This window comes from Aquila chrysaetos, chromosome 2, assembly GCF_900496995.4.
Source record: "Aquila chrysaetos chrysaetos chromosome 2, bAquChr1.4, whole genome shotgun sequence".
Classification (NCBI taxonomy): Eukaryota; Metazoa; Chordata; class Aves; order Accipitriformes; family Accipitridae; genus Aquila; species Aquila chrysaetos.
In genome coordinates, this window is record NC_044005.1 from 44,177,633 (window position 1) to 44,203,242 (window position 25,610).

A 25,610-nucleotide genomic window follows, 5' to 3' on the forward strand; every position below is an offset into this window, starting at 1 on the left:
GCGGCGGAGCGGGGCGCGGGCGGCGCGCGGGGGCCGCGCCGGCAGTTGGCGGCGGTGATGGCGGCGGCCGCTCTGGGCCCGGCTCCGGCCTCGGCCCCGGCCCCGGCCCTTTGCCGCTCGGTGCATTGGTTTCGCCGCGGGCTGCGTCTCCACGACAACCCGGCGCTTCAGGAAGCGTTGCGGGACGCCGAGTCCCTCCGTTGCATCTATATCCTGGACCCCTGGTTCGCCGCTTCCTCCGCCGTGGGCATCAACCGGTGGCGGTGAGTGGGGCTGAGGAGGCGCCGGGCCCTCAAGGCCGCGGGTGGGCCCGAGGGGGTCGGGACGCCTTCGGGACGAGCCGGGTGCGGGTAGGAGCGGCGGGCCTGGCCGTGGGGAGGGCTCCCGCGGTAGCCGGAGCGCTTTTAGGTGCGGCGGGTGGGTCGCGTCGGTCAGGCCGCCGCAGCAGCGGGACCGGCACACGCTGCCTCGTTCGGCCCGGTCCACGTATTGCTCCCCTCGGTCCTCTCTCCGTGCAGGAGGGAGGTTGCCTTGTCCGGTTGGCCTCGCCGTGGTTTTCACAGCGGTGTTGCCTGACTGTGTGGGAGGGTGCCTTCAACTTTATGTAATGTCATTAGACTCTCTCTTTACAAGCTGGGCGAATGTATGAGAGCAGCGGCTGATGGACGTTTAGCTTTAGGAAATGCTTCTCCCTGAATTTAGAGACAAGCGCAAAGAATCGCCAGAGCTGCGTGACCGCACCACGCCTTCCCTCTGCCCTTTGGCTGCTGAGTGGTTGTAGGCACGTGCGCGCGCCTGCCTTCCTCCCATCCCTCAAATTTTTATGGAAATACACTTTGGCTGCTGCTAGGAAGGTAGAGATGAAGCTGTTTGGGCTTTTCCCCTCTCTCCAAATGGGAGAATGTGTGGCATGAGTCATGTCTGTGCAAAAAGCAAGACCTCATGTACTGGTAGCCAGCAACATTACATAATGCTATTGTGTCAAGTCTCAGCTGCCCAAACATTTGGAAACCCAATCCAGGTAGGGGTTCTGCTCTGCGAGACTCCCCTGCATACAAGTGAAGCAGATCTGCCCCTGTCCTCACACTACCCCATCAGGGGCAGTGGACAGGAGAGCCACCTGGCTAAAAATCCTTTAAGTGCTCTTTGAAATGTCATGTGGCTGTGCATTAGGGAAACTGTAGTTGTAACTGATTGATTACCTGTGCTGAGCACTTTAGCTTCGTCTTAGAGGAATGGGATAGTGTGGGTGATTTCTAAGCATTTCTAGAACCCACACAAGAAGATGGCTTAAAAATTGTAGATGTGCAGAAATGACCACAATGCAGATGTTCAAATTACAGAAAATTGTGGATTCTGTTACAGCTTAATATCCTAGGAACCTGAAGTGATATTTCCGTAGACCAGACTTTCTACAGGCAGCAGCAGACAGAAATGCCTTTCACGTGCTGCTGCTGTTGTTGCTAACTGTCCTCACTTGGAAGAACCAAAGCAGTGCCCCCAAAAGATTAATTCCTGATCCATTTAATCCTTGTTTGTTTCCACCAACATTGTGGAGGGAGGGAAGCAAGTAGTGGTTTTATTTATGTTGTAGTCGTAGAATATACGAGGAGGTGAAGTTTTTAAAAATAATGTTTTCTTGGAGATGTGTGCCTACTGCAGATGTCAGAAATTAGCACCACTGGCTGTTAGGCAAAAATGTATTAGCAAGTTAGTTATAATTACCAGAGTTCAATTGGTTCCCATTGGGAACCTTGGCTTTGTTTTGCTATTTTTTTAATGCAATTACTTGTATTCAGAGTTTTGTGCTCCAAAAGCAAATGCTTCTTTTTTACCTAGCTCCCAGAAATTTATCATGTTGAAAATCCCTTATTATTTAACTGCACAGCATGTGTGAGCCATATAGGGCTAACCTTTGGTTAATTTTTAGAACACCTTGGAAAGTTGGTATTCCTATTTAATAGATGGAAAGTGGGCTGGGGGTAGGGGAGTGGTTTGTTTAGGTTATCCAGACCTGGTTCTGGATCTTCTGTACCGTGATACTGGGCTCTTCTTTCCATGAACCCCAAGTCCCTTTCTCCCTCAGGAAGTGCAGAGGGAGTTTGTTCTATCGCAAAGCTTGCAGGTCACATTATGGGCAATGCAGTTGAGGAGGGAGGAAGTACCTGCTTTGCCAGGCAATTGTAGCTTAGCTTTCCTTAGCTGTGTGTGGTCTTCAGGGAGCTGATGCAGATACTCATGTCTTGCAGGTCACGCTGCAGAGTAGGCACATAGGAATGAGGGAGAAGGAGAGGTTGGCAGGCTCACTTACAGAGGGTTGCAAGTTTGCCAGCAGTGCCCGTGTGCTGTCGCAGAAATTAAAGTTTTAAAGCTGGTGTCTTTTGCGGAGTTAGACAAGATAAAGTGAAGTTAAAATGTAGATGGGGTGGCATGTGTGGCTGTGAAAGCAAAGATGATACATTTGATGTTTTATAGCATAGTGGCGGATCAGTAAGACACGCCATTAAATGCAAAAAGCACTTAAATGCTTTTTTACAGTTTTGGGGTGGGAGGGAATAGATGAGTGTCTTGGCATGCTCTCATCTTTGTGTCTTCGTGGTAGAAGATAAATTGCAGTTCTGTTTGCAACGATTCTAAGTACAGATAATTCTTGCCTTGGGAGATCTTGGTGCTCAGTTTCGTGCTACTGATGAGCTAGGAGTGCACATTTCTCTGCTGTGACATTGCCTATTTGTAGCCAGAACTGTAAAACTTGCAGAGTTTTTGTAGTAATTCATTGCTTTCCTTGCAGTAGTGTATCAACAACTTTCTACTTCATATGCAAAATCCCTCCGGCCCCAGAACCCTTGAAAGAATATACTGTAGGGAATTATATGGGTTATGCTTCTCTCCATGTTATAATATGGAGAGAGCAGCTGGCAGGGGAGTGCTGCCAGCTCTGAGAGAGAACATGGGAATGGGGTTGCAGGAAGAAGAAAATCCTGGAAACCTCTTGCATCTGGACAAGCAGAACACGCATATGAATGGCTGGGAGCTGGCTGGTGCTGCAATCTCACAGCATTTGGTAGACCAGGGATGAATTTGAATTCTTGTTTTCTGTTTCTTGTCCTAACTTTCAGTTTGATTTGGTGATGCAGGTTTGCTGGAGTTGCATGCAAGTTCTCCTCATTTGTCTTTTAGCTGTAACCGGACTGACTGACACTAACTGCTGTTGTCTCTTCTCTGCAGATTTCTGCTCCAGTCTCTGGAAGATCTGGACAACAGTTTAAGGAAACTCAACTCTCGCTTGTTTGTCGTGCGAGGACAGCCAACAGATGTCTTCCCAAGACTCTTTAAAGTAAGAGAATAATTTTCTGGAGCATAGTGGAGAAAAAAGTGATGTCCCAGTGCTATCCTTGTTTTCACTCACTAATGATTTGCTAGCTGTTGGAGATCCCCTCGGCTTCTCTTTAATTATAACTAATTCTTCACTATAAACAAACTCTTTAACTACAACTAACCACTATCCATAAGGGCCAGCTTGGGAGCCAGATACACTCTTGAACTCAGACTTGCAAAGAAATTTAGTAGTAGGGTGTAACCTAGTACCAGGGTGCTTGAGCTTGTCTTTTTGGATGGTGGTCTTTGCCTTTGTTTCCGTGAGTCACGTCTCACAGGGTTGCACTGTAACATGCTGACTCCTCTGTGTTGACAGCTTCTTCCCTGCTGGCCATTTTCTTCCTGCAGCTTTTATTCGGGAAGACTGCTATGTCCATACACCTTTACAGACAACTGAGAAAGCATATGGATAAGTATGTGAATTGCAAATAGGGCTTTGTATTAAAATTTCAAAATTCAGAAGCTTTTATGTTAGCTGACCTTCCTTTTCTTCTTCTGTTCAAGGCTGCAGTTCAGTCAGCTCAGCAGCAGAATACAGCTTGGGTCCAAGCTTCCTGCTGATGTACCATTTAGGATAGTGGAATATGCAGTGACCTCAGTAGTCAATGATGGATTAGTGGGATACATTTCTAAAGTGATATATGTCAGTGCTGCAGATTGTGAGAGCGACAAGGCTCCAAGAGCATATCCTTGAATATCAAGGTTCCTCAAGCAGTATCATTCTTCTCTGTCCTGCTCTAAGATTGTATTTCCCATTGTCTTTGAAGCTTTTAACGGTGTCTTTGGTAGAGTGACAAAGCTAAATGAAAAAAATGTGGTTCACAATAGTCTTATGAGTTAGGTTTGTCAAGTGGACTGTACCTTGCATACGGTTGACAGAACTAGTGCCCCCAAAGCCTGCTGTAGACCAGCTGATGAGAAGGAGAGGTAAACTTGAATCTATACCCTCCTGCTGTAAACGGTTCTGGTGTGTATTTTCTGGAGGAGGGCAGTACTGAGGAGGTGAATCGGACTATGCAGGTCAGAAGGGGCACTGCTACTTGCTTTGGCTTCTGCATCTTAACGCATGACACAAACTTTTGTGCTGCTTTTAGCCTTTTCAGAGTCTGGGTTATTTTTATCTTTTGATCTGCAAATAAGTTCTGGCTAGTAGTAGTTCATGCCTTCCGTATTTTAGTTTAAGGTGTTCACAGGATAATTAAAACTTTGTTGGAGAAAAATGCTTGCTTTGGTCAAAGAACAAAAAGTAGTTGGCAGAGTCTGAGGTTTGGAGAGATGGTTGTGGAATCAGCCAGACCTGCTTTTTGCTGCAGTCTGTTTTGCCTGGGCAGGTGAGTTGATGAATATCTTAGATGTGCTGTAAGAGCCGAAAAGAATCGGGGGCAGGGGGGGTATGCTATTCTATGGTAAATGTATGGCTTTCATGGGAATTCCAGGCTCTCCAGAGCTGCTGCACTGAACAGTGAATTAGCAGCAGCTCATGCCTTGCTGTCAGCTGTTGTGGAGAGGAGAGTTATGCCATGTGTGGTAATGCAACACTTTAGGTCTAATGTAATTTCTGCTCTTGCTGCCAGTAGCTGAGCTATGTTGTCAATAACAGTTGCTGCAAAGGCACTATTATGCATGGATACCGTGAGGAGAAGTGTACTTGTTAGCTCTGTGTTAACCTTTGCAGAGGTTTTTTCTCTCGCTTCTCTGAACAAACATCTGTAATTTTACCTCTTCTATCAAAGAAAAGTGTGTCATTTATTCACTGAAGTTTGCTCACAATCCCTTTGGTGTATTTTTTTTCCCCTACAGTTTTTCTTTGCTATAGGCTAGATTCTAAGAAACAAGTCAGTCATGACTTTTCTTTTGTATGATCTGCAGCAATTTATTGCCATACAACTTACTGTTTTCTGGTTGGTTGTGCTCTGCTTCCTGTGTGCTACTGTAGCACATAGTGGTGAGCTTCTCAAAATTGTAGGAAATACCTGAATTGGAAGTTTTTTATTCTTACCTAAAATCTCTGTTAGCCTTAAATGTTTTTTTTTAATTCCATTCCTTTCTGTCAAGTCAGTAACGTATGTTTCTTCAAGACCAAAGCCATCTTATCCAAGCTTTCCAGCTGATACTGTCTTTCTTATAAAAGAAAGAAAAGGTTAAAATGCAGCTGTTAAAATCACATAGGAGCAGGGCAGGGCCTGCAACGTGTCTGTTTGACCTTGGCTCTGAGTTAGAGGTGCTGTCACATTCTTATTTTGAAAAAGAAGTGGAGGACCTCTCTGAGGTATACATTCAGTGGTACATAACTTCTAGTTCTCTGTCCTTCCTAATATTAATTTTAGGATTGAATCTAAAAGTTTAGAAAAGAAGGGGACTTGTACAGTTGTTTTCTGCTTCTAAATTCCCTTCCCCGTCTTTGTAATTATTTTTTAACGGTCTTTAGTGAACTGATCACATCTGTTCTTTGTGCTTTGGTTCTGGTTCTGAGGTGGAAAAGACTGTCCTGTATATGCAGAGGTGGCTTAGACTGGAGAACATGGTTCATATCATAGTTGTGTGAGGGGGTTTTTAAGTGTCTCTGTAGTTTTCTGGCTGTGTTTGACTAAAGTGTTTGCTAAACAAATCTGTGGGCTGCTGCTCTGCTTGATGGATGTCTCAGGAGGGTCGCTGTGGAAACCGTCAAACCTCTTCTCATAGGATTCATTTTCTGAGGAAAACTAGGCCATAGTCTTTGAAAGCAAACTGTGCTCTGGAAAAGCCTGGAAGAGGCTGAATGCTATTTCATAAGGCCTATTCCATGTAATCTGTGAGGGATCTATTAAAAGTGTGAAGATAACAGAATAGGTGCATGGCTCAGCTAGGGTAAAATAACTCCCCAAAGGCAGGACTTCAAATTAAATCTGAATTGCAGTATCATACTCTACTGTGCTGACCAGGAAGGTTCACTCAGCTGCCATCCTTTGTCCTGCATTTCCTACCACCCTGGTTTTTGCTGTTTGGGTTGGACATTGGTCCTCTATTATGTGATGGCTTTAAAGAGACACTGGAAAAAATTTAGAGTATATTGATTTTACTTAATGATAGTCTCCACATAAAAATACGGTTTTTTGAGCAGAACTTGTATTGAAAAAGTTCTCTGAAATGCTTTCTCTGCAAATGCTGGGAACAGGATGGTAGAGTTACTTTTGGACGGCATGTGCAACAAAACAAGGTGTTGTTAGGCTTGGGGACTGAGCTGTAATCTTAAGAACATTAATAGAGAACAACTCAGACCTTCTCTTAGGTGTTTTAAACCTGACATTCAGGAATTTGCATAGCAGATACAGTGTTTGCTAGAGCTAATAAAATTGTTGATTCTTTGGTTACTTTGACTCCAGACTGCTGTTCCTCAGAGGAACCCTCTCTAAGCTTCCAGGACCTAACACTGTCCAGGAATTATGAAATCCTCGTTCATAATTGTGGTGGTTAGAAAGAGTCTTCTATTTGACAGCTGTGTGTATTGTGTTTCTTGCAGGAATGGGGAGTCACTCGTCTCACCTTCGAATACGACTCGGAGCCATTTGGTAAGGAGAGGGATGCAGCTATCGTCAAACTGGCCAAGGAGGCTGGCGTGGAGGTGGTGATAGAGAACTCCCACACCCTCTATGACCTGGACAGGTACGGGGAGAGCAAGGGCAGACGTGCTGCCTGGGCTGGACTGGGATTGTCGCATCTGGGAAGGCTTTCAGTCTCCTCCGTTACGCTGATCGCTATACGTTGATTGCTGTTATCCCGTGTGAGCCTAGAAGGTGTCAACAGGATTACTCTGCGCTCGCACGTTTGATTAGAGCACGTCAAAGCGCTGACAGTGACGTGAATGTACAGAAAGGTGTTGCCTCAAGCTTATTAAACTGTACTTGGCAGTCATTTAAGTTGCTCAGCTGTGTCCTATTGATTGCTCTCCTTGAGCATGTCCTCACTGCATGGACTGCTTTTTTTGCTTCATTGTAATAAAGACAGTTGAGCTGTTGTCTCAAATGTGTTATGAAGGCAGGGCTTTTAACTGATGGACGTGCCAGGACAGCTGGAAGAAGTAGAACAAGGTAGATTGGGGCGAACTTACCTTATTCTAAAACCTGAATGCCTTATCTTTGTTGTATATTTGCTATGGGGGAGCCTTGCCTTTATGTTGAGTTTCATATATTGACTTATAATCTCTCTATATATACATATATGATCTCCTTAAACAATGGAGACAGTCTTTCAGCTAAGACTCTAAGGTATGCTTGACTTCAACCATGTTTCAGTATTATTCTTACAGGTTGCTTGCTTTTTTTTTTCTTTTTTTTTTTTTAATGACTTCTGCCAGTAATGCTGAATGTAGATTTCCTCCTATAAATCTTCAGCATCCATAATTTCCTATGGGAAAGAGTGTTGCAGTTTAGCACATGCTGTGTGGAAATGTTTCTTTGGAGAGAGGGGGATTCTTCTTTAATCTGTCTCATGAGCAGATGCTGCTTTCTGATTTTTGCATTAGAAGAGACCATCAGTGCTTATTACATCCTCACCCCTTCAATGTCAATGCCCCTCACATCCTTCCTCATGTCATCTTTGTCTTTTCGAAGGTGGAGAGTCCTAGTTTACTTAAGTTTTCAGGTGGAATCTGGTCCATATCTCTTCTAAGTTTTGTCACCTTTCTTTATACTTCTGGGTATTTCTAGAGATGGAGAGCAGTGGTGAAAATGGTAGCTAGTGTTGAAAATGTAGGAATGACATGGATTTGTATAGTGCTATAATGTTTCCCGTCTTCTCCTAATAGTCACTAGCATTCTTTTTGCTTTTTCTGAGTGCTGCTAAACACTAAACTGATATCTTGAGGCTTCCTTGCAGAATGGTCATAGCTATTTGAGAAGCTACTACTATATAAGTAAGTTTAAGATTGCATAGCCATGCATATGGAGAAACAACATGACCAACACTGCATTTCATCTGATATTTTTGTCAGCTGGTCATATGGTGTATTGGGAAATTTTTAAGTTGCCTTTCATTTTTAGCTATTCCAGATAGCTTCTTGCGTCAGTAAACTTTATCATCATGCTCTTTTTTTGTCCCTTCCCCGATAATTTATGAATAATGTTGAGCAGCACAAGCCCTAGCTCAGCTCTGTGTAGGATTTCTTCTCCTGTTGGAAAAATGGATTCCTATTCTATCCTGTATCTCAAAGAATTTTCTGTCTGCAGAGACCTTTTCCTTTATCCCAATTTATCATGGTTTCTTTAAAAATTTTTAGTGAGGGATCTAAACAGATGGCTTCTGAAAATCCAGGTAGAGTATATCAGCTGAATCTCCCTTGCCTCAGGCTCAAATGCCACTAATAGATTTTGAGGCACAACTTCCCTTTACCAAGGCCAAATTAACCCTCCAGCATATTACAGATACCCATGCATTCACTGATTCCATTAGTATTTTCTACCCATCTGCCTAATGCACATATCAGACTCTCTATTCTGTCATCCCTCTGATGCCCTTGAAATGTTTTTTAAATCTGGAGTCGTGTTTGCTTTTTTTTTTACTCATAGTATTTGGATGGTTTTAGGGCAAGTATTACATGCAGCAGCTATTAGTTTGGGTATTTCTTGATGTCCTTTACAACTCCTGGGTGAATGCCTGCTGGTCCTGGCAAGCTATTGCTGTTCAAGCATAGCTTTGTTTTGTGGCATTTCTTCCTGACCTCCCAGTCTGTGACATCTCCTGATACATTTCCTTAAAAAGATTCAGAGTCATAACCTTCCCGAATACCACCATAGTGAATACACCTGCAAAAATAAATGCAGGGGGTTTTGTTGTGCTGTTACAGTATCTGCTTTTTTTTTATGACTTGATCACCTCTTGGGCCTATAAATATCCTGGAGTGTCTGTAAAGGGATTTTTTTTTTTTTTCCACTACTTATGCTTTTTTAAAAATGTTTCTCAACCTTTGATTTGGGTTGGGAGGTGCAAGGAGGCTGCTTTTGTGGTTTTTAATTTAACTTACCAAAGTTTGCGGGTTTTCTACCTTTATTTGGCCTTCATTTTTCTAAAGGATTTTGCCTTCTATTATCTTTGCTGATGCTATTCTTTAATTGTTTTGACTCTTGTGATCTTTCTGAAATCTTTTTTGATGGTTTTTGTGCAATTGTTGAATTTTTTTTTCCCAATATCGTATTCAAATCATCTCTGTGTTGCCTGTCAGTGTTTTGCATCTCAGCTTGTTCTTTTTGCTTAGCACACTTCCTTATTTTTATGCATTTCTCTTCTTGAAATAAAAGCCATTATGGTATTGTTGCTCCTGGAAGGGTGTTAAATTGATGCATGCCAAAGTCACAGTTAGAGCAGGCAAGTGATAACTAACATTTTCAGCTACACCTTAGTCCTGCCTAAGACCAAATGATGAATTGCCTTTACTTGTGGGTTCTTGATTAATTGTTCCATGGAGCAGTCATTTATGGCAACTAGAAAATAGGGTTTTGGCAGGCGGCAGGGTGTGACAGCTACCCAGTCTGCGTGGAGGCAGTTGAAGTCTCCAGTTACTCTGACATTTCCTGGTTCTTGGCATCTCTGAGATTTCTCAGCAGGTGGTAATACAGTTCTAATATTGTATTTCTCCTGGAAGCCTCTCAGAGCGTACCACCCTCCAGTCATGTTACCCAGTCTTTTAACTCATGGTATGTGTTGTCCCTCTGCTCACCCTACTGTTTTTCCTGCATAATTAGTAACCTGGTGGTAGTGTCCTACTTCTCATCTTTCTTTAATCAAGTTTTCAACAAGATTGTCAGGTCTGGTTTTAAACAATTTAGACTAATCTTTCACTTTTACATAAATGATTCCAGCAGTCTCTCCCTGGAGCATATTCCCAGTACCACCTCCACCAGCTACTTTTAAACATTAAGGAAGAGCCTGTTCAGTTACCTTGTGAATTTGACCAGTTTTACCCAGTAGGAAGATTAACTATATGCTCCTTCTTGACACTGCCAGCATATCTGTGTGATGTGATTATCAGAGCATCTTTCACCTCCTCTCCCCCAAAACAAGGAGAGGGCTATAGAAAATCAGCATCAGTGCTGGAAAATACTCCTAAGAAGATCTAGGAATTCCCAGTCAAGATTAGTGATGTTCAGATTGTAGAAGTCAGAAAAGATAATCTCTTGGGTATCAGCTTAGCCTGCTCAAAGCCTTTACTTGACAATTATTCTGTCTGACAACTTCCAGCTGACAGGTTGTTTTTGTCCCTTCTCTGGATCTGCCTGTTTTCTCCTTCTCAGGATCTAAATCCTCTGTAGTCTGCTTGCTGATGGTCAGCATTGTGGTTTCTGTAATCCTGGGCAGGCGTGGGTTATTCAGGGGGAGTGGTTTAGGTCGGAAAAGAACACTGTGAACTTGGAGGTTTGTAGCATGTATCAGGAGCAGCTTTTCCTCAAATATTTTAGCGTAAGGCTGAAATGATAGTTAAATGCGTTTTAATAGGAGCATGTACGAACTTAAAGGAACCAAGCACTGGGGAAGCACGCATACCTTGGTGGTTCTGCAGTTCATAATTACACTATGCCAAAAAAGTGGTTTATTTCCACGTAAGAAGGTTAAGTCAAACTTCTGCCTGCCAGGTCTTGTTATCCTCATCTGTCTTGCATGGTGCGCTGGTGTCCACATGTTTTCCCCCTGTGATGATACTCAGCCTGTCATCGAGTCACTTCATCTTTCATCTGCTCATGTGTGTGATTCTGTGGAAGTTGAATTGCTCATCCTTTGTCCAGCATCTGTTGTGTGGAATATCTAGTGGTTGTCTCTCGATCTCCTCTTTGAATCTGTAGAAATGCCCCTTGTCTTATGTACACGTAGCCCTACATAAGCTCTCTGGAGCGAGGATTTAGATCAGAGCAATTGCATAAGCTGGCAAGGCTAACTAAATAGCCTGCGTGAATTGGTAGTGGGGTATGTTGTTGAGCAGCCTGCTTGCCAAGTGCTGGCAGCCAGCTCTTCCTCGCGCAAGGAAGCAGGGGGGGAGCACATTCAGTCCCTTGCCAGAACCGGACCCTGTCATTTGCAAGTGAGCTGAGGTGTCAGGTTTTTGAGGCAAGCAGCTTTCCCTTGCCCAGTAGGTATCCCGCTGGGGCACTGCCGTGGAGGTGTGAGTCAGAAGCTGACACCTGTGAGGCTGTGCATTTGAAGTCTGCAGACACTCTGCTGTCACAGGTAACTGACTGTAGGATACCTTATAATCCTAGCAGCACCAGAACTATGTTTGGTCAGGTTTTGGTTGCCTGCTTTCTTGAGGTAAAGTGTGACTGACAGTCAAGAAGACCCTCGTAACTTCTGGCATCAAGGTGCTACTGTCAGATAGTGCTGGGCACTATAATACCAGACTATTGCTAGTCTGGTAGCACAGCCATTTTTGTGTGTGCTCACTAACACCAGAAAGGTTAGGTTTTGTATGACGAATACAGTGATTCTGCTCTTCTCTGTTCCGCTTCAAGAAAACTAGAATAACTGCCATGTGTAGTCCGTGGGTTGCACTGGGAGACACGAATGAAACCGGAGTGTTAAATCCTGGGGAGGGACCTCCCTTTTTCTGTCATTGGGGAAAGTCCCATGAGATTGTACTGCCTGGGTTAGAAGGAGGGTAGCAGGAAGGAAAGGACTCCTGCTTGGGGGGCTTCCGGTACAAATCTTTGTACAGAAGGCTGAACAGCATTACAATACCCAGTATGTATCATCTAATATCCAATATTGTACAATACCCAATATTTGATACTTCTTTTCATGGCAGTATTGTGAAAGGTTCAAATCTTGTTGCATAATGCCAGTGTCAGGTGCTGTGAAATGTGCAACTTGTCCTAGTCCTATCTCTTAAAGATTTGTGTCCCAGATCTCATAACTGTTTAGGAATTTAGGAGCTGCACTAGGTAACTTCATTTGTATTCATGTTCTTGAGGATGTCAAATACAGACTCTGGCATCCACCTGCACGTCACAGCAATTTGCTCCAAGTAGCTGTCTGTTCACAAAAGTTTTAGCTGTGGATCTGGGACGTGGTATAATAGCATGGATCTCAGACTGAGCTACAGCCTCAGCATATCTGTGGAAGAGGAGTGAAAAAAGAGGCAGTGTTAAAAGAAGTGACTTCCCCACCCCCATCCCAAGCACCTCAGGGCAAACAGGGTGCAGTGTTGGCATGCTTTCCCTTCCAAGCTCTGAACTCCTCTGGAAACAAGTGAGCCTGTCTAGAGTGCTGTAACTAGAAATGCCTGCCTTCTCTTCCAGCGGCAATGCTCATTTTCTGGGCACCTCTGGTCAGTCTTGGGTGCCCGAGTGCTCAGAGCAAGCCGCGGAGAAGACTGTGGTGGGTAGTACTCATGAGAGTTCGTGATCCCTGCCGTCTCTGGGGTGGTACACAGAGACAGCCAGCCGAAAAGCGCGCTCGTGAAAGCAGAGGAGACGCTCTCTGGTATGAAGGTACAGGACAGAATGTGTTGCCTGCAAGGCTCCCCACAATACACTTGCTTGGAGGGGTGGCAGAGCACGCTGCGCCCACTGTGCCATCCTGTTTATAGCCTCGCACTAAAAACATACCACGTTTTGCACTCTGTGCGCATCCCGATCACCCTCCCTCCCCTGTCCTGTTCATTAGTCTGTCTTTCTCCAACTGTTTACAACTTAGAAGCAGAAAACCGGGAGGAAACTGCCAGAGGCTTCCATTTTTAATCTTTGCAACCGTGCTGCCTGCCTTAAAGGCTCCTTTTCCCTCGGAGGCCCGGGCTCCCGGCCGGTGCCTGGCCTGGACGGAGGCGGCCGCAGCGGGAGGTGCGGAGCGGGGCCGGCTTCCCACCTCGCCTCCGCTCAGCAGCGTGGAGAAGCTGGGTCACTGCGGAGCACACGTGAGGAAGGGCTCAGGGCTGGGGAAGGCCCGGGGCCGGCATGTCGCTCCTCCTCGCTACACGTGCGGCTTCGGGGGAGGAAGGGAAGGCACATGGCGTCTGCCGAAAACACTCGGCTTTAAGCCCAGCCCCTTGCATAAGCTGTTGACTGTGATGGGTGGAGAAGGCTGCTCTGCTGCAGCTCTTGTGTGAGCTGAGGGGTTAGCTGCCTTAAATTTATGTAACGCCTGCGATCCCTGTGCTGCTTGCTTTGCTCTTAACTCCTTCCTCTCCCTGCAGGCATCTTTTACCCTGGGGAAGCTTACCTTGCCTGGGGGGGCTTATCAAAACTCTCTGTGCCTGGAAAAATAAGGGTGGCCCTAGCAGGCTGTGGATGCTTAGTGAAGTAGAGGAATGGGCAACCGTGGCTGCCTTTTCTGTAGCATGATCTGACACAGGTGAATAGCATGAGACAGGTCTGCTTGTGACCTTATGGCATAGGGGAGGATGGTGATTTCTCTAATCACTGGGACAGAGAGGAATGACCCAAACTGGGATTTGTCTCACCTGAGATAGGTGGAGGAGGAGTCATTAACAGGCTGGGACTTTTTGTGTCAGACAGGGAGGAAGTAAGGTCAGAATATCTCAGGGGACCAGATGTAAGTCTGGGATTTGCCTTCTTGGGGAGACAGAAAGGGAGTAATCAGACTGAGATTTCATACAGAGGTCTGATGAGGAGCTCTGGGAGAGGGATGTGATGCTAAGCCTGATTCAGCTGGAGCTGTTTTGTTGTTTTTCCCACAGAGATGAATTAGTATGTGGGGGGTTTCTTTTCTGGTGTGTTTTGGGGTTTGTTTTTGTTTGGTTGGTTTTTAATATCCCTTTGAGGGATGCATCAAGTGGAAACTAGACCTATAAAGATTTCTCTATCTAAAGTGAAAGGGTATCCTTAGCAGAGATAGCAGGATGCAGTTTGGCTGTCATTTCCTTATGTCTTATGTGGTAGCAAGGTTGTGTTGTTTTACCTTGCTTATTTTGTCTCCAGAATAATTGAACTGAATGGCCACAAGCCACCCCTCACCTACAAGCGCTTCCAGGCCATCATTAGCCGTATGGAGCTCCCAAAGAAGCCGGTGAGCACTGTAATAAGCCAGCAAATGGAGACGTGTAAAGTGGACATCCAGGAGAACCATGACGATGTGTATGGGGTCCCATCCCTGGAAGAGCTGGGTACGTATTGAAAGTGAGGGCAAGGGTTAACTGCCAGCTGAAACAGGGTCTCCTGAAACTGTTTCTGATGCTGGCATGTGCCCAGGACAATTCAGGTGTTCTCATCTGACCTGGGCTGCCTGTAGCCATAGAATCAGCCTAATGTTTTCAGTGAGTGCTGGATCTCCTGAAAACAGACTGCTGTCCCTCGCACTACTGTCAATGCACAGCGTCCCCTTTAGCATCGCTCTGAAATGCTCTGCATCTGTCCTTATGTTCTCTGCTATACTGAGCACTGTATCAGTGTCTCATGTCCTCACCAGCTGCTTTCCTTCTACTGCCATCTCTGACATGTTGTGTAACAGACCCGAAGAGGTAAACTAACTGTGTACCAGGCTTAGATCATTTCTTTCACTTATAGCCAAGCAGCACCAATTTGGGAGCATAGCAAGACAAGAGATATTACAGAAACTTCTTTCACTCGTCCTGCTGTGTCTTTTGGTCCTGTATTTTTCTTGGATAAGGAGGATGACTAGAGAGCTGAGGCATGAGGAACGCAAGGCCTACATTAGGGAAGTGAATCTAAATGCAAGGGAAGAAAGGATTAATGCAGAATACTGTCTGTGTGTGTGTGAGTGGAGGCTCCACACCAGCTTTATAAGAATATCACCTTGCACCTTAACACACAGTTTCAGCAATCATGTAAAAGCAGGGGGCTTCACAACAGGAGTATCCTAAGGGTTGCAGTCCTGGGTAGATCTGCTTCCTTTAATGTCAGGGCTAATGTGAGTCTGCCTGCAGTCTCAGCCCAGAGCAGTGCAGGGAAACGGCATTATTGCTTTCCCTTTTGCATCATTTCTTCAGCCCTCATCCAGTACCTTCCCCAACACCAGCGTTCAGTAGAATAGGAGCCTCACCAGGAGCAGCCAGGCAGGCCATTTAGTGAGCTGCTGGTGTCCGTGGCAAGGTATTTTATAAGGCAAAGCTGTGGAGCGTATGTTCCTTTGCCAGCTGCTCTGGCCTTTGGAGCAGAGCCCTGAGGATAATGCTGACACACAGAGAGAGTGCTGGCATGTGAGCAATGGGGAAAGTCCCCAGAAGACTGCCTGAAGCATTGCAGGGAGAGGCCCTTGTAGTGCAGTGTCATGAGCAGGCTCTCACCATGTTTCACGTGACTTGCCTGCTATAGAAGGACTAGAGCAGCAAGTAAGCCATGTTAGGCAACTGCAGTATGTAGTGTCTCTCTGTTACTAATGCTTAATCCCATCTATACCCTTTGTCTAGGTGTGGCTTCAAATCTTACAAAGTTCTTTCCCTCAGGCTTTCCTACGGATGGTCTTGCCCCTGCAGTTTGGCAAGGAGGGGAGACAGAAGCCTTGGCACGGCTAGATAAACACTTGGAAAGAAAGGTAACCCCTGTTATTTAAGTGGCGATTCCTGCAGGTTGTGGCTGCACATGAAAAATGTTGAGCATTGGCCATTGTTCTGTTTCCCTGATCTTCCTTGCAAGGGTCGCAGCATTCACCTCTGGAAGGGATGTTTGGTATTGTTGGAGTACTGCTGTGATCTTGGGTTGTGTGTGGAGCAAGGAGCTCCTGGGCTTCCTCAGACCCAAAGAAGTAGAGCTGTATATTAATTATGCTGCTGTTTGAAGCACATAGGATTCTTTCCCTTGTTTCTACCCTTCCATTTCCTTTAGAGGAGTGCAGACTTGGAAACTCTCCTGTAAGTTGCTCAGTCCCTGCTGCACACTGCACACCGTCTCGTTTTTTCTTTAGCTCAGGTATTGGTGCGAGTACGTGCTCATAAAAGAATGCCTTCCCCTTGTACATCAGCCTGTTAATATGTTGTCTCACTGGCTGGCATTCCTCGAGGCCCTTGCTGAAATACCCAATTTTTTTCTGTGGGGCATATGTTCTTCGTTATTGTGCACAAAGCAAACAATTTCAAAGTAATGAAAACGCAGCTGCAGAGGCATGACTCAATTTTAAACAGTTTGTATCTTTTTAATGCTTGGTGTAGTTGCAGAGATCAAAGCATAAATTCTTTTGCTGAAGGGGGAATAAACTGTCAATGTAATACTCCACAAAGTTTGGGTTTCCCCAGATTTTCTTGTTAGGTGTGTGAAATGAAATAGACATACCTGGACATAAACAATGTCATTAGCATATGTCCCTAGGAGCTCTTAGGGTTATTAGCTCCTGCATGCAAAGCAAATTTAGTCCTTTTCTTGGCCCAAATGACTAAGTGGTTTAAATCCTGGAGCAAAGGTTTTGCATTCCTTGAATGGGGTGTGGGGGTTGGGATTGCCCACTTGAGATCTCTCCTAGCAGTGGTTGGAAGTGAGTAGAAGAGACTATGCTGTCAGACCTGAGTGGCCTTGCCACCTGCACAGAGGTGTGCCCTTAGTAGTGTCCCACAAATTTGGGGTTTTTCTGGCTCATTTCTCCTGAATATGTCTAGGCATGGGTTGCAAATTACGAAAGACCAAGGATGAACGCCAATTCATTGCTGGCCAGCCCTACAGGACTCAGTCCCTACCTGCGTTTTGGCTGCTTGTCCTGCCGCTTGTTTTACTATCGTCTCTGGGAGCTGTATAAGAAGGTAAGACAAAAACGTTCATCTGGACAGCAGGCTGGTTTTGAGCGTAAATAGCATGGTGCTGGTTCCCAGACAGTGTGCCAGAACAGCTGCAAAAGTTACTATTGCCTCCCTTGTGTTTGACTGTTGGGCTAAGCTTGTTGCTACTACAGAAGAGGCTCTTGGGTGAGGAAAAGTGATTCTCCTGTATGTAGTGGAGCAGACCTTAAATCTGCTGATACCCTGTTCTTCAGCCTGTGTGTCTCTTGTGTCATTGTCATGGTTTAACCCCAAGCAGCAGCTAAGCACCATGCAGCCGCTTACTCAGTCCCCCCCCACCCAGTGGGATGGGGAAGAAAATCGGGAAAAGAAGTAAAACTTGTGGGTTGAGATAAGAACGATTTAATAGAACAGAAAAGAAGAAACTAATAATGATAACACTAATAAAATGACAGCAGTAATAATAAAAGAATTGGAGTATACAAATGATGCACAGTGCAATTGCTCACCACCTGCCGATCAACGCCCAGTTAATCCCCGAGCAGCGATTACCCCCGCCCCTACTCCCCCCAGTTTATATACTAGATGTGACATCACATGGTATGGAATACCCCTTTGGCCACTTTGGGTCAGCTGCCCTGGCTGTGTCCTGTGCCAACTTCTTGTGCCCCTCCAGCTTTCTTGCTGGCTGGGCTTGAGAAGCTGAAAAATCCTTGACTTTAGTCTAAACCTTACTTAGGAACAACTGAAAACATCACTGTTATCAACATTCTTCTCATACTGAACTCAAAACATAGCACTGTACCAGCTACTAGGAAGACAATTAACTCTATCCCAGCTGAAACCAGGACAGTCATGAGCAGTGTAGAGCTTTTTGCTGTTAGTTTTGGGTTGTTTCAAGTCTCATTAGTGTACTACTGATTGAGCTAAAAGCAGTGCTCTAATTTCACCACCTGGTGTTTCTGGTAAAGGATGATCTGAAATTGAGCTCCTTTATGGCAGTTGTCATTAACTGCCTTGGGAATTGTATGGGTGCCCTACAGTTCAGCTTAATGAAGCCAGTCCTGCCCTGCTTGTGAATTCCCTTGTTCCCTCCTCCACAGGTGAAGCGGAACAGCACCCCCCCCCCTCTCTCTCTACGGACAGCTTCTGTGGCGGGAGTTTTTCTACACAGCAGCCACAAACAACCCAAAGTTTGATCGTATGGAGGGGAACCCCATCTGCATCCAGATCCCCTGGGACAGGAATCCTGAAGCCTTGGCAAAGTGGGCAGAGGGCAAGACAGGCTTCCCTTGGATTGATGCAATCATGACCCAACTGAGACAGGAAGGCTGGATCCACCATCTGGCCAGGCATGCGGTGGCCTGCTTCCTGACCAGGGGCGACCTCTGGATCAGCTGGGAGTCAGGAGTCAGGGTGAGTGTGGCATTTCCAGAGGCTTGCAGGAGGCCATAAGAAAAACAAAGTCTCCCTGGCGCTCACTGCAAGGATGGGCACACAGGTATGGCTTTTGCTTCACATGTAAAAGTTGCGTGGAAGAGAGGATTTGCTAGCAGGCTCTTGGCCTGCCATCAGCCTGACTTCTTTCTGCCTTCTACCATGAGGCTCTGACAGTATCAAGAGTCTCCACTAACCGTAACTAAATGTTAGCGGGACCCACTGGTAAATATGGCCTGGGGTTTTGGGGGTTTATTTTTTGTTAAAGTTCACTCAGTCCATCTGTTTTCTTTGCAAGTTCAATGCCACTTTATAACTGGACCTTTTTCCTCATTGTATAATCCATCACCGTGCCGGTCAGGGAACGCTCCATGCCTGTGAAATCTGAGTCTAGAGTCTCTCAAGGAAAGAGGTAAAAGACCCTCCTCTTGGGCCATCTGAAGGGACAGACAGCTTGAACCTATCTGGTGTACATATTGCCCTATGCAAAAAACTGGAGGCAGGGGCATCTTGTCACAAAGCTGACAAAGCAGAGCGTAGTTGAAAGTGTCATAGGGTCAGATGCTAAAAGCGCAGCATCTGTGCATGGATGTGAGTGAGTTACTGCTGAAACCTGTCTGCCCCTCAGTGGCAGTGTGCTCTGGGACCTTCAGAGGGGTTCTTCCTTCTTGCTTTGGTGCTTGTTCTTCTGTGCAGCATCTGCCTGCTTCCCACAGTTGGTGCTTTGCACTTGTTACACCTCCCAGGTTAGGATCAATACCCAAGGCTTGCTGCAACACTAGGTAGTGGTTTAGTGTGTAGCTGCATGAGAGATAAGCCAGCGCTTTATCAGCATGAGCAGACAGTGCCTCCCTATTTGAAATCATCAGGAAGTGAGATATATTGACCAGCCAACTGGCTTCAGCCAGCAGATCACCTCTTTGCTGCTGCTCTGGTTCCTAGGGGCTGTTCTGACAGCTCAGTGCCTGCCATTTGAAATAGCATCTTGGGTCCTCCTGCCCCAAAGTCCGGCCTGGGGAAGCTCTCACTGCCTTTTCCTCCAATTTCTGCAGGTATTTGACGAATTGTTGCTGGATGCAGATTTCAGCGTAAATGCAGGCAGCTGGATGTGGCTTTCGTGCAGTGCATTCTTCCAGCAGTTCTTTCACTGTTACTGCCCCGTGGGCTTCGGACGTCGCACAGACCCCAGTGGTGACTATGTTAAGTAAGTGATGTGACTGGAGCTTCTTTCTTGCTTCATCTGTGAGCCTAAGTCATTCAGTAGCTGAGAGATGCATGGCGCTTTCTGTGCGTTGTGAATGCTGCATTGCTGCACTTTAAGTGTTGCTTGTGCATCTTCTTACTTCTGTTGCAGGAGGTATCTGCCCAAACTAAAGGGTTTCCCCTCACGGTACATCTATGAACCATGGAATGCCCCAGAGTCTGTGCAGAAAGCAGCCAAGTGCATCATTGGGGTGGACTACCCCAAACCCATGGTGAACCACGCTGAGACCAGCCGACTGAACATCGAACGCATGAAGCAGATCTACCAGCAGCTCTCGCGCTATAGGGGACTCTGTAAGCACCAGCAGTTGCAAAAGATTGTGTCTGTAATAGGAGATAAAATGGTAGGAGGAGGGGTCGTGATTTAGAATAGATAGCACTTGTCTCTCTGGCCAGTCCTTGCAAGAGGAAGCACCCCCTGCCAAAGCTGCTCAATTGGTTTCCAGGGAGAGCTCCACTGAGCTCTTGGACAGCTGAGAGCGGAGTTTGGTTAGTTTTGAGAGCTGGTGATGGCACAGCACCATCCGTATGCCACCGATGGTCCGTTCTTCACTTTGGAAAAAAAACCTAGGCAGAGCATCCTAAATAAATACGCTGCTAGATCACAGTGTCTGTCTGTGGCCAGCACTGGGTAAGCACAGCTCTGAACTCATCCTGCTTTGGGATATGGATGTGCTGGTTGGTGATCGCTTCCTTGTGAAAGGCTTCTCCCACCCCAGGTGTTTTTTGTTTCTTAACTGTGATCCTCTTGCCTTTCCCTAGGTTTACTGGCATCAGTCCCTTCATGTGTGGAAGATCTCAGTGGCCCAGTCACAGACTCAGCTTCAGGGCAGGGCTGCAGCACCAATACGGGTGAGTTGGAGCTATTTGTGTGTTTCGTGTCAACTTAAAGGCTACGAGCAGGAGAGAGAGATCCTTCTCTGATAAGAAGAGGGTGTGTACCTAGGAAAACATAGATCCCATTCACCTTCCTTTAGGCTTTCTTCAGAAGTCCCCAGTGAGCCTTCATTCCTAAAAGGGCTGAAGAATAGGAGTTCATTAAAGTGAATCTTTTATTGCCTGTATGGGATCATATGCAGCCACTTAAGGGAGAAGTGCAGATCACTGTAGGGGCTAATCAGATATAATTAAGCTGTCCTCCATCAGAGGGTACTCTTCTGTTTGTTCTGGGAGACTTAATTATTCTGCTTTTAACAAATGTTTTTCAAAAGTTTTCAAGGAGGCTGTGGCAACATCTCTCTGTGCTTGTGCACCGCGTATTCTTCTTTCTCCCAGCTCTGTAGCAGGTTAGGCTTGGGTGTACTTGTGAGATCTAAAGGCAGGGGAAACGTTGCAATGACTCTTCTTCCTCTACAGCGATGAGGCTGTCGCAAGCAGACCAGGCTTCTCCAAAGCGCAAACATGAGGGAGCAGAAGAGCTGTGCACTGAAGAACTCTATAAACGAGCCAAAGTGACAGGTCTCCCCACTCCAGAGATCCCTGGCAAGAGTTTATGATTGTGAGTAGTCTCTGGTGTGATCTGGCCTGAACGACTTTGTTCTGGCAGCTAGCAAGGCTCAATCTTACTTGCTCCTTGCACAAAATGGACTTGCTTGTGGAGAGAGGTGGCTCCTAACTGTAATACCATAGCCCTGTAATTTGGCAGTGGTCTGCCCTCTGGTTGTTTTGCTTTTGCTTGACAAGCTGTTAACTCAGTTGTCCAGCAGAGAGCAGTACCCTGTTGCTAGAACAATCACAGAGCACAGTTGTTCGTGGGTTTGCTTTATTTGAGGCTGCTTCTCCTTCCACAGTGTGGGTTTGCAGCCAGATTTGAAGGTGTGGTGTGGTGAGGGTACAGGCTGGAGGAGGGGAGCAAGCAGGTCCAGTCGTCTGCCTGAAATGCTCCAGATCCCAGGAGGGAAGGAGCTGTTCGCATGTTCTGGCAACTTTTCAGTATCAGGGGGAGGTCAAGGCAAATTCTCTCTTTTGCTTTCTCCTACAGCCAGTGACAAGCACCTTGCAATTGAAGAGTGAGAGTGCTGAAGAGGTGACCAGAAGAGGAGGGACTGCTGCCACAGAGGGACTGGAACTTGTGATCCACAACAGAAAATCTGGGGTCTCATATAAATGTGTAATTCCATTAGCTGCCACAAAAGGGCACTGCGTTACTTGTGCTTGGGAATATTTGGCTTTCTGGTCTCCAAAGAACCAAATATGTCTCTTCTCAGCCATGCCCAAAATCTGCCCACATATAAGGGGGCAAGAGCCTTCTATCAGCTTGTTCCCTCTCAGGTGTATCTTTCTTTTCTGACAAAGGCTCAGTGCACGTGACTTGATGCATTGACGTAGGGAGCAGCATCTGTGCATCTCAGAAACAGTGAACGTCCTTTCTCATCGCTAGTACTAGGCAGTGAGGTACACTGATTACTTCAAATTATAGTACGGGTTGAGAAGAAAGCTGCTACAATGTCAAAAATAGTCATCCTACAAGAGAACAGGAAAATCTCAGTATTTCTTTCATTAGGCTAGACTGACGGGGATGTAAATGCTGAGTAAATGAAGGTGGCACTCATGTGGGATGGAAACAAAATGAAGGACAACTGTAGCACAAGAACAAAGAGGTACAAACTGTCTGTACACTTGAAAGGCACTTAAAACTTTCCCTGCAGAAAAATCTCACTGCTGCAGGGTGAGCAATAGTGCTGTTGCCTGGATCAGGCAGCTTCAGAGCAGTTTGACATCTGGGAGGGAGGGACTCTGAGAGAAGGAGGAATTGTTCAGAGAATAAGATCGTGCCTTGATATGAGTGTAAAGCAGTCTCCCAGAAGCTTGCTGGTCCGAATAATAAGGGAGCTACACCTGGGCCCTGCACTCTACAGCATTTCCTTCCCTGAGTGAGAGCTCTCTCAAATGGAGTGACCAGTGTCTGGTGTGTAGCCTGTGGAGCGCCTCATACTGACAGGGGACGTATTACACATCAGCTCCTCGAAGTGAGTCTTCCTCGGGCTCAGTCTGTTGTCCATTCTGTGTGGATGTTTGCTCTTTCCTGTATTGGCATCTGTGTTCCACGTTTCTACACAGTATATTCCTGTACCTCACACCCTGCACACTGCTCCTTCTTGCCATTCGCATTCACGCTGGTGCTTTGTAGTCTAGCAGGATGATCGCGTAGCTTCCCTGGCTCTTAACCATACACTTCTTGGCCTGGTCCTGTTACATGTTATTTCACCACGGTGCTGGCAGAGTGCCTCTGCTTGCCTTCCCACCTAAGGGGGCAAGGGAGGATAGTACTGCAGAAGAGCCTCTCTTCTGGCCATTTTCAAGAGGGATTAGATCAAGTAGCTAATCCCATGCAATGGGCTGCTGTTGGCACTGTTTTCTTTTGCTGTCCAAAACCTTTCATCCCTGCCTGGCACAGATAGTGTGGGGCTATATGTGAGTTTATGCAACTAACAGCTTGGGGAGCACAGGTGTTGTTTCCCACTCTGGCTGGGATAATCAGATTCAGTTTTGGAGGCCGTGTTTGGACCCAGAGCGATGGGGCTGTGAATAGAAACTGACTCAAGTGTATCTGGGAAACCTGAAGTGGTTGAATTGGGTCTGTGAGTTAATTTATTGAATAGCTGAATAACCTTGCCTTCCCACTCATCTCCCTGGGGCATTGACCCTAGATTCCTTTTCCCAAGGGAATCCATTGGACAGACAGACCAAGTAAACGAGTCACTTTTCCTGCCCTTACTTTCTTCTAAACTACTATTCATAGAGTCTGCCTGGTGGATGACCCAGAAATCAACAGGTTTTGTCTCCTTCAGTCTGACCCAGACCTTACTCCCACTGTCTTGAGGGTAGAAGATATAAAGAAAGAGACCCGACCCCCCTGCCCTGACCTGTCTTCTGCTGCAGAGTGAAGAAAGGGGAAAGATGTGCACTTTGTACACTTAGGTTACAGAAATTGTGACTTCTGTCATTTGGAGAGTTTCATGCTTACGCAGCAGTCTGTAAATATGACTTTTTTTTTTTTTATAAATGTCTTTAACCCTCTCTTTGCTGTCATCCAAATTATTTTGTTTCGTAAGTGGCATTTCTGGGGCTGGATCCGTGGGGGTAAGGAACCAAGGGGAGGGGAGGCAAAATTTCCTAAGTGATCTCTTAAAAGGCTTTGTGGGTGAGGAGGAAATCACATTTGCAAGCTTTCTGTCAGCGCCTGTGATGTGGATGGTGGCACCTGGAAGAGCTGCACTTTGGGTAGCAGAACTGGGAAGGACACAGAGAAACACAAGGCCAGCCAAAGGTAAGGGAAAAACTTCCTGCAAGAAACCTGTTAATGAGTTCAAAAAGGCTTGACCAGGTCATGGGGAAAGAAAAAGCCGTTAATAACCTTTAGTGAAGATACCATCTTTGTTTCAGGAAGGAGCAGAGGATTGCTGGAGGTTGAGATAAAGCAAGCAGCATGAAATGGGTGCCAGTTCGGGGATTTCCATTTCTTGGGATAATGACTGTTTTCTGTGTCTCGGGGCTAGCGGGCAGTATCTGACCCGATACAGGCACCCCCACAGCAGGCATAGGGTGAGCTCTTTGCTTGGGAAGAGGGAGCAGTTGGCTTTTAATGCTGTGAGAGTAGTGGCTTTTGGGATGTTCCCCAGGGTAGTGTGGAGGCTCCTTTCAACTGAGAGGGTGGGCACTGGGCAGAGAAGTGCTGCAGAGCTATGAACAACACGAACATTGTTCAACGTGGGTCTCCTGTCAGTGATTGAGCCTTTTCTCTTGCAGTTCTTCAGCTAAGTCATGAGCTGATACTAAATACATTGTGGCTTAGCAGTCTAGTAACTAGCTAGGATGCAGCTGGTGTAAAGTTCTGCTTGTGCGTTATGCCATCCTCCTTGGTGCTCCTGTGTAGACCCAGTTACTGGAACTTCATCCCCCGCCTTTGGAGAATTACATGAGGTACATTACTTTCTTAGTAACCAGCAAGACTTTAGGAAGTGCAAGTAGCCATGCAGTTTCTCATCCAGGTTCGGCAATGGGGCTGATGCAGAACAGCAGTGCTAGAGCCTTAGTCTCAGTTGGGTATGTTCAGACAGCACCAGTCCGAACACCAGCTAAGCGATTATTACAAACAATCCAACAAAGCCAAGACACAATTTTAAAATATTTTGTATCTATGAGCTTTTAAAATTTGCAGTCAAAGTTGTTCAGCAACTTTGAGACACAAAAGGCAGGTTTTGAAGAGTGATGGCCTGCTCCATGTGCTGGTGGTTGGGGAAATTCCCTTCCCCCATGTCTCTTCTGTCTGCACAAAGGAGCTAGAGCAGCTTCAGGAGGGGCTGGCTGAGAGGTTTGAAAGTAGAAAACACACCTGGATATTAAGAGATAGGAGCCAGAGCTCTGGCCATTGGGGCAGAGGGGAAACTGCAGCAGTGAGCAGGATGGCTGATGGTAAGAGAGCGGAGTGCTAGTCTGGTATCACAACTGCATCTGGGGGGAGATCAGGTGGTTCAGCTGGGGGGGAGAAGCAGGGAAACCTCTCTCAGCACATGACCTTTCCTCAGGTTTAACTTAAGGCTGAGAACAGTTGCTCTGAAGAGGACCTGATGGTGAACCGGGCAATTTGAAAGAGACAAGAAAGACAGCAGGTGCCTTGTGTGCAGAGGCACTGGCTAGGGCAGAAGTGTCATCTCTATTTTGCGGGAGATGTACATGCACTCTCCCAGGGGCCACGGGCTCTACCGTGCATATAAGGAGATGGATGTGACTGGCAGTAGCGCAGCCAGAAAGGCCAAAATAGGTTTCCTGCCAGGCCAGCCTGAGCCAGGGCTGGGATGAAAGGCCTGATGACCAGACTGGGGGGGAGCTCTTGGTGCTTGGCGTCCCAGCAGAAGATGGGATGTGCTGGTGATGATCTGGCTGCAGG

General features: G+C 46.3%; 1 protein-coding gene across 1 annotated transcript; it reads left to right on the top strand.

The window, feature by feature from the left end:
• Window positions 1–20: 20 nt before the first annotated feature.
• On the top strand, window positions 21–23,740 carry CRY2 (cryptochrome circadian regulator 2). The gene is made up of 12 exons (XM_029996515.2): window positions 21–263; window positions 3,229–3,337; window positions 6,878–7,020; window positions 14,277–14,461; window positions 15,761–15,849; window positions 16,904–17,057; window positions 18,138–18,436; window positions 19,510–19,661; window positions 19,812–20,014; window positions 20,483–20,572; window positions 21,077–21,218; window positions 21,702–23,740. Exons 1-11 carry the CDS (start codon window positions 58–60, stop codon window positions 21,214–21,216), a joined length of 1,770 nt encoding a protein of 589 aa, XP_029852375.1. The 5' UTR covers window positions 21–57; the 3' UTR covers window positions 21,217–21,218; window positions 21,702–23,740.
• Window positions 23,741–25,610: the final 1,870 nt, after the last annotated feature.